This window comes from Desmodus rotundus, chromosome 7, assembly GCF_022682495.2.
Source record: "Desmodus rotundus isolate HL8 chromosome 7, HLdesRot8A.1, whole genome shotgun sequence".
NCBI lineage: Eukaryota > Metazoa > Chordata > Mammalia > Chiroptera > Phyllostomidae > Desmodus > Desmodus rotundus.
Window position 1 is genome coordinate 14,195,689 of NC_071393.1, and position 13,794 is coordinate 14,209,482.

Consider the following 13,794-nt stretch of genomic DNA (forward strand, 5'->3'; position numbering starts at 1 on the left):
TAATACATTTCAGGGCACACGAAGGGCCCCCCATTAAGAGCCCTGGGAAATGGTACCCTTGCCTCTCTATTCTTATCTCCCCCTTTCTATCAGAGCCCTCCGGCGACAGGTACCCTATTCCCTCCCTGTCTCTTCATTGTCTGAGAGCTTGTCTCACGCCAACTGCAAGCCTATGTGTGATGCATGACCTCCTCCCCCAAGACTGACCTCCTGAAGACCCATTGCCTTGGGTCCCCTACAGAGTCTCTAGCCCCAGGAGACCTAACGGCACTGTATTTCCTGGTAGAGGAGAAGAGCCAGAAGCAGGAGCTAGGGAGAGACATGCTGACTTAGAAAGAGGCCCCTCACCCTCAGGGCTGGCGGTGGAAGGACCTGGATTTTAACCCCAGAGCTGCAGCTATCGCCTTGAGGGGCTGGATAAAACATTGCGCCTCTCAGTCATCACAGGGTTCCCATCTTTTTAAAAGTGGGGCTCATGACCCTCACTGGCCAGGAGTGGGAAAGTCCTGCCATCAAGGAAAATACTTCTTCCCAAGCCCTGGAGCTGTTCCACCCTGCCCTCTGCAGCAGCCGAAAAAGAAGAGCGTCCCCAGAAGCACCTTAGCCTTGCTTCGGTGAAAAGGTCACTCCTTCCTGACTCTGCTCCCTGGGCCACTTGAAATCGTGATGAGTAATCGTGAGGCCTGCCCCTCCCCTCCCATGCCTCCACGTCATCTCACACTTTCATTGACGGGCCCCTCCGCTGATTACAATGCAATGTGGGCGAGTATGATTCATTAGATTAGCGAACAAGCATAGTGAGCAAAAACATATGTCTACATTATAAGGACACTACTGCCTTTAAAATGCCCTTGATTGGTTTATTTTCCCAGGGTAGTTCGTTGGTAACATTTTATGACAACACATCACAGTAGACTGTGATATTCCCATTCATAGTCACCTTGCTGTTACTAGTCACAAATAAATAGCACTCAAGTCCTAAAATAAGCTATTAACAAAGTCTGTAAACACTTCTGAGAAGTGTTGGGCTAATAGAAATCTTGTTTTTATAATACTCTATTTCCTGGGCAGATAAACAATTCTAACAAAAACTTCCTCATGAATAGAAAAAAACCTAAGACAAATTTCTCCCCCCATGAGTCACTCCTAACTTCAGGGATGAATTCCTTCTGTCCTTAGGACCCCGAAAGCCACCAGGAGTGCCACGTTAGCCTGGGCGCTCTGACATCAGTTTTCGAATCTCCTGGGTGCCCAAACTTCATCTGCTTCGTGGAGTACTTTTTCCTCGTCTCCAGGTGATTTTACAGTTTACCAAGAACTTTTAGACACAGGTACTGCTTGTGTCCTCAGACTAAGGTGCTGGAACAGGTAAACTGGCTCCACTTTTCAGATGAGAGAAGCAAGTTAACGACTTGTGCAAGGGCTGGAATCCAGAGCTCCTGCCTCCATGCCCAACGACATTCTGACAACCTGAAAAGGCGAGGGTCTTCCTTTCTGGAATATTTTCTGCAGAGGGCAAGGTCTTCTTTAATGCAAAAAAAATTTTAACTTACTTTTAAAATAAAATTATATATATATATATGGTTTAAAAACAAACAACACAGAAAGTTATACATTGAAATGTGAAAGTGGCCCCACTTCCGCCCCCTGGCCCAAAGGTGACCATCATTGAGAGCTTTTTGTCCACCAGAGAACTTTCAAATGGCTTGCTGAAAATTATATACTATGATTATGTTCCACAGCCTCTAAAAATAATAATCCTGAAGATGGCAACATGGGAAAATGTTTACAGTTTGACCTTAACAGGGGAGAGAAAGGCCACGAAAGTGCAGCTCTGTGAAAGGATGCACGCAATCCAGGCAAGGCCACACTATGAAAATGTTTGTATCCGAGTTATAGGGTTACAGGTGCTCCCCCCGCCAGCTTTTCTTAAATACTGTGGCTACATTTTATATAGTTTTATAGTCTTAGTGTGTATAGTTTTAAAGGGAGAGCAGAAACTTTAAAACACAATATGAGTATATTCCTTATGGATATAGAGATATACATATATGTAGAAAAATGTAAAATCATAGATCAGAGAATACATACCAAGTTAAGAGAGTGTTTATCTTTTAAGAAGGAAATCGGTCAAGAAGGGTACAGATAAGCCTTTGGTCATATCGGTAATGTTTCATTTCTTTTTAAAAACGGTAAGCCCTTTAGACCCATAGCGTCTGGGTGGTGACATTCGCTATATGATTCTTAGTACTTTTCTGTATGTTTGAAGTACGCATTATGTTTTTATTTGTAAGAATAAGGGACTTTACCACCAGCTTTGGTATAAAAGAACTCTCTTATAATCCTATGCGACCATTTGTTTCACAGCTCATTCCAGGTTGCTCCTTCTCTGAACTATTCACCCTTAATAAAGAAAAAGAAAAGAAAGGAAGGGAGGGAGGCCGGAGGGAAGGAAATTTCCCCAATGCTGCTAAGCAAAACCAACTTGAAGTGAAATAGAAAATTGTGGTCCTCCCAACCAGGAGCCAGCAAACGTTTTCTGTAAAGGGTCAGATAATAAATGTTTTAGCCTTTGTAGACCACAGTCTCTGTACAACCTGCTCAACTCTGCCACGGAAGCACGAAAGCAGCCACGGACCAGATAGCAACAAGTGGGTGTGGCTGTGTTCCAATAAAACTTTATTTACAAAACAGGAAGTTGGATTTAGCCCAAGAGCATTGTTCCCATCACTTTGAAGGTTTGGCTGAACAATTTCCATGGAACTCATGGGGAACAGTAAAAATGCAGGCCCAGTTGGAAAAACGTGTTAGAATAACAGTCTCTGGCTGCCAGCCTTGGGCAGGTTGTTTTGTCTCAACTCTGATACTCTGAGATCCTGTGATTTTACACACGTGTGTTTTCTGCCCATGCTGGTCCTCGTTGTATCTGAGCACCCAATAAATCCTCCCTGGCAATTATATTTGAGATGGAGAGCCCCATTGCTCAAACTTCTCTTTCCATTTGTGAAAGTAAATGGTGCAAGTGATGAGCATTCAAACCATAAGCAAAAGCCAGAGTTCTTGTTTTCACCCAGTGATCCAAAGTGGACGGTGAAGCTGCTGTAAAAGTTTATTGCACCCGTGATCTGTGACAACAGCCCCAGGAAACAGAGACAGGGACATTGGCCATCACGTGTAATCCATAAAATCTGAGGCTTTATCTCAAGGGACTGTGCACATTGGAGTAAGCTGCATGATGCCCTGAGGCTGGACAGAACAAAGTGATTCTCAGAACTCGATAGGACAGGCTTCTCAGGCAGAGCCGATAAAATTCAGAGGAGAACACGGAGGAATAATCAAGTCTGGGCCTCGGCACCCAAAAGGATGCGGCCACACGAGAGCAGCCGCAGTCACGGCCCCACAGCACCACTGTTCAATGGCCTGGGTCACATCTGGTCCCTGCCCCTGGCATACCTTTCGGTGTTCTCTCCCATCCATTACCTACCCACTGGATCCCCACATCCTCCCCAAGCCTTCCTAGCAGGTCCCTGGTTATTCACTGTCTCAGCATGGATCCCACAAGGCCACTCTTCTCACCCATCACAAGTGCCTCTCCACACACACAATAAAATTAATATTTATACTCAGTGTAAATACTTGACTTCCTTACTCTGTTAACTAACAATTCTTTTTCTTTTTTTCTTTATGGTCCATGAATGCTGAACTCATGTGTATTTTAATCTGAGTGTCTGGCAGGTTGACATCAGCATAAACCTTCCAAAGATCAATTTGACCCACGGGCTCTATGACCCATGAGAACCTAAAGTTAGAGAACTTTATAAAGACAAAGCCTTGCCTATCTGACCCTTCTCTTCCCTTCCCTGGTTCCTAATTGTCCCTCCTTCATCTGACGTTCTCTCCTCACAGGCCTCTCCAATCCCACTCTCAGAAACTCTTTTATATTGTAAGGTCATCTTACTGGCTATCTTAATTTTTCCCGAGGTCTTCCATTTGGACCTACTCTGTAAAAACTAAAAACTAAAAGCTGAAAGACTTAGAAGTCAAGGAGTAGGGGCAGAAGCTACATAATGTCAAAATGTATGGATTCCGTATCGGGAGTTCCTGCTTCTCATCCTGGTACTGCTTCTGTTTAACCACACAGTCCCTTCCCCATCGGGACCTCAGTTTCCCTATCTGTAAAATGAAAGCATAGACTTAGGATGGGATAGTCTACCCCGTTCTGTCATCCTACGCCTTCATTCCATCCAAGCACAAAAGAGAACTGTATGGAGAACAGACTTCGGGACTAAAGACATCCAAGAGTCCGTCCTGGCTTTGCCACGCACCAGCTGTGTGATTTGGGGCAAAGAACCTAACTTCTCTGAGACTCGGTTTTCTCTTCCATGAAATAGAAAATAAAAATTAAAACCCCTACCCATGCAATACTCTTATGAGAAATGGAAAGAGAGTAAGCAAGGCCCCTATTGGAGGCTAAGTAGAGACTGGCACTGAATAAAGAGCAGCTATCATCCTTCTTGTGCATCACTCAAGGGACGGCTGCCTCTGGGAAGCAGGTAGAGCAGGCAGGACCCAGGGCCAGGCCTCCAGTAAGGAGCCCCAGAAATCACACGGAGAGGGAGTAGCCTACACCAAGTATCATTTAAAAGCAAAACTCCAAGAAAGCTGATTGCTACCCTTAGTGGGAGCCATCAGGACCTGAGCTGAGGGGGGCTGCCCCTCAAATACCTGGGAGCACCCACAGTCCAGGGAGGTTTAATCAGTTACCCAAACAGTAAGTGAGGTGATGGGGAAGGCAGGGAGCGAGGCCGGGCCCTTCATTCATTTGTATGACTACCTGTATCCCAGCTTTGAGGACAAAATGTGCCCTTTCCATGGCAACGGTAGTCCACAGACTTCCGCCCGTTTGAACTGTGGACTTGGACGAGCCTTGCTCCCAAGAAGGGGAGTCCAAGTGCCGTTCCCTACGAGTTCACTAGACAGGTCCAGGAACTGACCCCAGGACCTGTTGAACCCAGGAACTGTTCCCTTTCCGGCTTCCCGCAAGTTCAGGGTAACCGCCCCACCCTCCCTGCTTACATTTTTTTGTCTCCTCTTACATTGCTGCCCTTCCCCCTCAGGAAGACTGATTTCTCTACCCCTCCCAGTACTTCACAGTGCGGTCTCTGCACATTGATCTCTTATAAACTAGGCCAGGAACTAAAAACTAGCCCCGGAGGAGGGAAGGAAAGAGTGAAGAGGGTGGAATCCTCACACTGGCAGGGAAAGCACGAAGACACCCAGCAGGGCAGCAGCAAAAGTTTGAAGCAGGAAACTGGGCGGGGAGGGAGCAGCGGCCTGCCCTGGGCATCAGACCCGCCTCCGAGACAAGGCCCTATCGACCCTAAGGGTGAGAACGGTTTTTCAGTGAGTTGTGTAAAAAACATACGTGCAAGACCTTTCAATGGGGAAATGAGGGACTTCAAAAACGGGGCTGGTAGAACTGGCTATCCACATGCAAAAGGATAAAGTGGAACCCCTACCTCACATCATATGCAAAAAATTAACTCAAAATGAATCAAAGACCCTGATGTAAGAGCTAAGACCATAAGACTCTAAGGAGCAAACGTAAGAGTCAATCTTCATGACGTCAGCTTCGTTGATGGAATTTCTTGGTGTCACAGAATTGGTGAATTCAATGACCACATAAGCATGTGCAGCAAAAGTAAAAGTGGATAAAATTAACTTCATCAAGATTTGAAACCTTTGTGCATCAAAGGACACTATCAAGAAAGTGAAAGCACAACCTACAGAATGTTAGAAAATATGTGCAAATCATACATCTGATAAGGGTCTGCCATCCACAACACATAAAAACACTTTCAACTCAACAGCGAACAAGACAGAGCACCCGTGGAGAAAAGGGAGCCCTTGTGCACTGCCGGTGGGGATGCAGGTAGGTGACTCCACTGCGGGACACAGTAGGGAGGTTCCTCAAAAAACTAAAAATAGAACTGCCTTATCACCCAGCGGTTCCACTTCTGGGTGTATATTTGAAGAAACCCAAAACACTACTTCGAAAGAATATGTGCATCCCTATGTTCATTGCAGCGTTATTTACAATAACCAAGGTATGGAAGCAGCCCAAGTGCCCGTCAACAGACAAGTCAATAAAGAAGTTGTGATGCATATAGATAACGGAATATCACTCAGCCACGGGAAAGAGTGAAATCTTACCGCATGCAACAGCGTGTACAGCACTGGAGGGTCTTACGCTAAGTGAAATGTCAGACAGTGAAAGACAAATACCATATATTTCTCTTGTATGTTGAATCTAAAGAATAGATAAATGAACAAACAAAACAGAAACAGACTCACAGAGAACAGACTGAGGGTTCCCAGGGGGAGGAAGGTTGGAGGGCTGGCCTAAATGAGAGGGGGAGCAGCCCCGGGGGTTGAGTTCAGAGAGCAGGAATCCCCCAGGCGGCGGTTAGTGACTGAAGGCCCAGGGAGCTGGTTCCAAGCAAACAGAAGTCTTGCCCATTGAAAAGGACAGGGAGCTGGAGCCAGAGGTCTGGGTCCTATTCCTGATGCAGGGTCCCGAGCGGGTGCTTTCCACCCCCAGGGTTTCTGTGTCTTCATCCATAAAGAAAGAGGGAGAACCCCTCTTGAGATGGTTACTGACTTTTCATATTTAAGTGCACCAGAAACGTCCCTGGAAGCCAGATTCTGACCCTAAGAGGGCACAAAGCCACGGCTACTTCTACGTTTGGGGCCAGCCTCAGACGTCCCTAAGTCCCTTTCAATCTTCTATTAAGAACAGCTTTCCCTGAACCTTCTTGAACCTGTTTATGGTTTGGACCTTCCACATGGTAGAGGATAAGGAGTTCCATGTGTTGGCTCCTTGATGCATGAAATAGGACGTCACCCTAAGGAGCAAGAAGGCTTAAGGGACCGAATGAATAGAAACATACAGTGCTGCCCCTTCGCGAGGCACCAGTGCCCAGCCTCGCTGGGCAGTGGACTCACCGAGATCTTGGTGAAGACGTAGAGCAGCAGGGACAGAATGGAGAGGTAGATCTGGATCCGCTTGCCTCCAAATCGCTTCCTCAGGTACTCTGGCATCGTCACCACCTGCACGAGATGGAGGGGCGGTCACTGCAGCCAGAGTGACCAGAAAGCCCAGAGCAAGCAGAAGAGTGGCATCTACCAGGGCGCCAGAGGCTTAACCCTTGTTGGTCAGAGGAGTGTGTGGCGTGTCCAGGCGGCCATCCTCCAGCCATTTGCTCATCTCGGTCCCAGGTGCCTTACTGCAGAGGTGGCTGTGTGTTGTCCCAGGACATAGAAGGTGCCTTATTAACACTTTTTAAAATAAGTACACATACTCTGGTTTCTCTTCAGATCGTATAAATCTTTCGCCTTTTAAAATAAGTACACGACTGCACATAACCCAGACGGCAGATCTTTGCCCTGGAGGAGGTGGGGATGGAGAGATCGATGTTCCTCTACACGGCACCGACTGCGCACGAGGCATAACAACACTAGCAGCTTTTCAATGCATCAAAAAAGGTGGCCAGGCTGGCTGTGTGCTTCACCCGGCTCTGCATGCAGCCCTCACCACGGCGTGTGCCTGCAGGCCTGCTCAACTGTTCTCCCGGTTCCTTTCTGCAAATTTCAACCACACTCTGTCTTGTTCCCTCAACCCAGAGCCTGTTGTCTCCTGGGATCAGACGTGTGTCACCACCAGCCTCCAGAAGTGGCGGAGCCTGCCCTGTGCTTCTTCCATACTGCTTTCAGTAGACTTACACAGAGTAGTTACTCTTTATACCTCACTGAAGTGATGCTGCTAAAGCTGCCTTAGGTATAGAGCTTCCTCTGAGAGCTGGAGCAAGCATTTGACAGTTGAGGACCAGCTGCATGCTCAGCAAAGACGCCTGCCGATGTACATAAAGGAAGGAGAAATATGACCCTTCCAGAGGCAGAGGCACACGGTTTTATATCCTAAGCAAACGCAGGGCGGTGCCTTGTAAATACACACCCAGCATATTCAGGGGTGATGCTTCAGAGGGCTCTGAACAGAGCGAGATTGTTAAGGAGGAGCAAGCCATGGCTTAGTGGGTGCATTTGAAGTCGCCAGGAGCAATCAGGAACTTTATAACCTGGAAAAGCAAGCCACGGCGCAGGCTTTCTCTGCCATTTATGCTGAAAAGTCTGCTCTGCCTTTCAGGGGGACCAAGCATGTTTGTGTGTATGTGCGTGCCCATCAGTCCGCAGTAGATGGAACAACAGGTACTTACCCCAGCCTTGATGTAAATAGGGACAAACAACCAGCCCAGCACAACCACAAAAAACAGGGCCTAAAACCAAAAGAGAAGTGGAGTCAGATCATGCTGCCTGGAGGCCCCCAGAGACTGCAGAACAATCACGCAGCGGTTTCTCTTTGGGCTCCCAGGACAACTCCCTACGAGGCCGTCAGGGCGGGCCGGGCCCATGGGAATGGTAGCTGAGCAACGGTGGAGGGGGCCCCTCCTGACTGTCCAGTGACCTCACAGCTCTTTTCCCCTCTTCCCTGGTTTACAAAAAGTCAAATACCATTTAGAGACCTTTTAAAAAAATAAATAATTACAATAATGGAAATCTGGTGATAAGCATTTGCAAACCTCCAATATGGCTGAAAGGGTAGAGGAGTGTTTGGCTTGCCAAGAGAAGAAAGAAACGCTATTGCTATAACATCAGTGGTTTTCTCACGCTACTCTAGTAGAAGGAGAATGGGACCCTGGGGCTCCTGGAACTGGGCCCCTCCTTCATCTGTGTCGCAGGGTGGCTGGAAGAGGCCCCCTAACATCTACAGCATCTTCCTCTGAACACAGATTGAACTGGCTGACTGCTAAAGCTCCTTCCCGCTCCAGGACGCAGTGTCTCTGATGTTACTCACGTTCCATTCAAAGCCCCCAGTGGCGATGCCTGCAGCTGCTCCCGTCCCGGCCAGCCCCACAAAGTGGCCACTTCCAATGTTGCTGGCGAAGAGAGAAGCTCCAATCTGGAAACACAAAGAAAAAGTAGGATGAGGACTCCATGCTCCGTCAGGACACTCAGGGGTGAACCAAAGAGAAAAGAGACATGTCAGCCAAGAGAGCGACAAGAAAGAGCAGAAGAAGGCCAGGAACTTGACTGCGCTGCAGTCTGTCGGGACTGCTGGTTCTGAAGGTGGTTGTGGGGACTTGCGTAATAACAGTGAAGAGGAAAAGGAAAGAATTGAGGAAGAGCCAGCAGGCTGTACCCCCGAATCGGATCATCTGTGAGTCCTTTGTGAGCCCAATGCACCGTAGTGTAGTGCACCATGGGAGCCCCACAGCCTGCCAGGCCTCTCAGAAGTCTCCCAAGAGGCTGTGGGCGCAGGAGCAGGGTCTATGACAATCATCTCTGTGTCCTCAAGCACTCCTGGCTTGGGACCTTGATGAATATAGGTTCTCAGTACATGGGGCCAGTTCGATAAAGGAATCGCTTGAAAGGAAGCCTCTTGACCTCAGTCCCATCACTTGTCAGAGAAGGGAGGCAGCAGAGCCAGGGATTTCCAAGTGACTCCTAGCTGTTAAATTCCGTGATTCCATGTGCTCCCAAGTAACAAGAGATGGGATTAGTAATAATAATAATTCTCTAAATTGATACATTATATTTATTTTTACAACAATCCCAGAGACTCAGAGACAAGTGCACAAAACAGTGCATTTTTCAATATGTCTCAATACACAGTTCAGAAGACAGATCGGAACATATACTAAATGCCCAAGAGTGAAAACCGGGAAGGGGAAATACCAGGCGAAACAAGATAAAGAGCTTGCACTGACCAACCACAACACTGTGCCATCAACTCAACTGCATCTGAGGCTCAAGAGAACTCCAGGAAGTTCTAGAGTCCTTTCATACCCAGGAGCAGAAGGGATGGCAGCATCTGATAAATACCAAACTAGTCTAGTTATCCCCATTCTTGCTAAGCGAATGGCAGGGAGGCTTGTAGTTATTTGTTTACCCCTAAGAGGTTCCAAATCTGGAAAACACACGTATTTCCCCAAACACAGGTCACTCCAAAAAAGCTGTCCTAACTGTCTCAGACCCTACACCCAATATAAGGCAGTTAGGTGCTTAGTGCCAGGTCAGAGGAGATCCTTAAAGGCCAGGCTGAAAGGAGGTCTCTGGAATGAGGAGGAAGTAGTGGTATAAATGCCTTCCTTCCTTCATTCATTCTACACATTTATTCAATGTGTCGAGCACTGTTCCAGACGCTTGGGGTTCTGCTATGAATAGCACAGGCCAAAAAATAAAAATAAAAATAAAAAAATCCCTACATCCAGAAGTTTATATTCTAACAGAGGAAACATAAATAAATAAACCAAAAAAAAAAAAAAGATGAGAGAGTGGTAAGTGCTGTGAAGAAGAGAGAGAAGGTATGATAGAGAGACTAGCTTGGAGAGTCGGGGGAGGCTCCCTCTGTGGGGCTTAACCTCTAAACTGAGATCAGAATGATAAAAGAAGTCAACTATACTGAGAGCAGAGGGAAGGCATTCCAGCAAAGCAAAGACCCCCTGAGTGGGAAGGTCCTCATGGTTGAGAAGCAAGAAGAAGGTGAAGGTCAAAGGTCAGAGTAGCTGGAGTGTGGTGGACATGGAGAAGGGTGCTGTGAGGTGAGGCTGGAAGCTGGGCGGGGATACATCGCATAGGCCCTAGCAAGCCAGGACAGGAAGCGAAGATTTTATTGCAAGCTGATGGGAAGGCACTGGAGGATTTCAGGCAGAGCAGGGACAGAATCTCATTTGCTTTTAAAGATTGCTCTCAAGCGTGTGGAAAGTGTAGTGTTGGGGACAAGGGACAAGAGAAACCATGTGGGAGGCTGTGGCAGCATCTGGGTGAGAGAGAACAGTGACTTGGTCTTGGGTGGTAGTGGTAGAGACAAAGACAATCATAGAGATGAGGGTCTGTTACAGAAACAGTTCAGGGGCCTTGTTGATGGATCAAATGTGGGAAATGAGAGAGAGATTCGGTACTTGAGTAATTGGGTGAACACTATTCATTGAGAAGGGGAAACTGCATACTTTGATTATTGCCACTTAAGACTTTTAATCTTTGCCCTGGCTGGTGTAGCTCAGTGGATTGAGCATGGGCTGCAAACCAAAGGGTCACCGGTTCGATTCTCAGTCAGGGCACATGCCTGGGTTGCAGGCCAGGTCCCCAGTGTGGGCCACGTGAGAGGCAACCACACATTGATGTTTCTCTCCCTCTCTTTCTCCCTCCCTTCCCCTCTCTCTAATTACATATACACACACACACATATACACACATATATATATACACATATATACACACACACATATATATACACACATGTATATATATACATATATATGTAAATTAATAAAGTTTTAATCTTTGGTCATCTGTACTTTAAAGTGTGTTGTATAATGTAGACATGCTTGCCTTTGTTAAAAGAATTGGACCCAGTAAATTTTGCCAGAGACGTAAACTACTATCGCCTCTGACTGTTGGTGGAATTCTCACGGTGTGAAAAGTTCTATTGGCCCAGACTGCATCTTGTCTTCCTTATAACATAAACATTAAAACACTTTGTGTGCTTGAAGAAGAAAGAGCAAGAGGAAGAGAGAAGGAAAAAAAGAAGGAGATAGAGGAAAAGAAGGAGCAACTGGGAAGAAAGCAGACTGTGTAGAGATTCACTTTTTTCTCCTCAAAGCTTGATGGGGATAACAGTCCATTTTTAATCAAAATTCTGCTGTCCATGCAGCCTGCCTGTCCTGACCCACTATCTTTTCACTTATCATCTCTCGCTTAATAAGTTATTAAGCCTAATATGCTATTAAGGGCATAATTACCAGCAATGATTAACTGCATTAGATTAACCTTAAGTTCAAGAAGTCCTCTCCAACACCCCCCCAAAGGGAGTATTGGACTTTAAACTGCTGTAGGCTTTTCTGAGATACTCCTCATCGCCTGATGGAGTGGAGGCCAGGAGAGCTTTGGGGATACCAGATGAACGGGGTCCAGGTCCAGTTCGTTTCTATCGGGGGCACTGCTGTCCTCCCAGTTGCTCACTTTGGCCGCAACCTAGACTCCCTCCCTTTGCCCCATGGCCTGCACTCAGTCATTTACCAAACCCCGCCTGCCTTCACAGTGTCACGGGAATCCAGCACTTTGTATATTGCCCTTGCTGGCTGTCATAATTTCTCAGCAGGACCATGGCATGAGGCTTCTAGATGATCTCCAGTCACCCCCCGCCCTCACGGCCAGTTACATCCCCAAAGCACAACTCTGATAATGGCACTTCCCTGTTCAGAGACCCTCCCAGACCCAAACGGACTTGCCAAACAACCTCCGTGGCAACTCCAAGTTTAAAGACATAGTCCCTAGGAATTCAGCAAGGTTTCAGTTAAAGTCCCCTCCAGTGATATGACAGCATGAGCCTCTAAATTAGAGTTGGAGGGCTTTCTTGATCTCACTCTCTGGGTGGTCACATCTGCGAGCTTCAGTCTGCTCTCCTGACAGCCTTGTGCAGGAGTCAAGTGAGATCATGAATCAGTAATGATGACACTCAGCTGGCCCTCAATCAGTGTCCTTTCTCTACCCCAAGAGGACATTCAGTTCACCCTCAAGGACAATTTACAAGAACTACAGTGAACACTATTTTGGTCTGAATTATGTTCCCCCGAAATTTGAATGTTGAAACCCTAATCCCCCATGTGACTGTATTTGGAGATAGGGTCTTTTTTTTTTCTTTTTTTTATTTAATTTTATTGTTATTCAATTACAGTTGTATGCCTTTTCTCCCCTCCCCCCCCCCCCCCGGAGATAGGGTCTTTAGAGGAGTAAATAAGGTTAAATTGGGTCATAAGGGTGGGTCCCTAATCTGGTAGGACCGGTCCATGTGTACACAGAGAAGAGGCCATGTGAGTGCCAAGAGAAGAGGAAGCTACCTATCAGCCAGGAAGACAGGTCTCGCCAGAAACCTGCCCTAAGAGCACTGTGATTTTGGATGTATAGCCTCCAGAACTGTGAAACAGATACCTTTCTCTCGTCTAAGCCGCCCAGTCTCTGATATTTTGTTATGGCAGCCCGTGCGAGCTAACGTAGACACCTTCGCTTTATCACCTGCTCTCCCATGCCGGGTTTTCACGCCTCCCTTCCTCTCACCGGAGCTCATTAACAATGCTTTCATCACTCTGATTTCCCAAACCCTCACCCAGGTTTATGCCCGTTTGGGAATAATGCCCCAACCAGGGAGGGAGTCACCCAGTGACGTGTTCGTCTCTGTAATTTTCTCCCACGTTCCTTCTGAGCACAGAATTGCAGACTTTATCTAGCTGGACCTTGCTTGTGACACTTCTTTCCAAGCCTTCCTCATCTGCTAATGGGGCTTGAGAAACCATTACAAGTATCAAGATGGTTTTGCTTTCACTGTGCAAGAGGAGCTGGATCTAACCAAACCCAAGAGATGAGAGAGCACTGTAACTGGAAAATAACATAAAGTCACAAGACATGAGGCAAAAAGACTATGTTTTCCTTTGCCTGTAGGGAATTCAGAATCACATTTCACTGTCTTCATTCCCTATCTTAGAAACTTGGCAGGAAAGGAAACATGAAGAAATTATAGAATCATAGAACCTTCCAAAGTCAGATGAACCCACAGATGTCACAGCTTAATGTTCAGCTTCTGGATGCCTACAGAGAACTCCTCACCGTACAGGGCAGCTGAATCCATATGGAACAACTCTAATGGTTAAAATGTCTGTCTTTATATCGATCTGAAATCTG

General features: G+C 46.8%; 1 protein-coding gene across 1 annotated transcript in view; it reads right to left on the bottom strand.

The window, feature by feature from the left end:
• Window positions 1–13,794, bottom strand: part of SLC5A1 (solute carrier family 5 member 1) — a 56,321-nt gene that overhangs the window by 21,306 nt on the left and 21,221 nt on the right. Inside the window, exons 3-5 of the mRNA XM_024566643.4 lie at window positions 8,912–9,016; window positions 8,274–8,333; window positions 7,006–7,110 (exon numbers count right to left, since the gene is read on the bottom strand). Coding sequence (XP_024422411.2) covers window positions 7,006–7,110; window positions 8,274–8,333; window positions 8,912–9,016 — 270 coding nt within the window. The remainder of the gene's footprint in view (window positions 1–7,005; window positions 7,111–8,273; window positions 8,334–8,911; window positions 9,017–13,794) is intronic.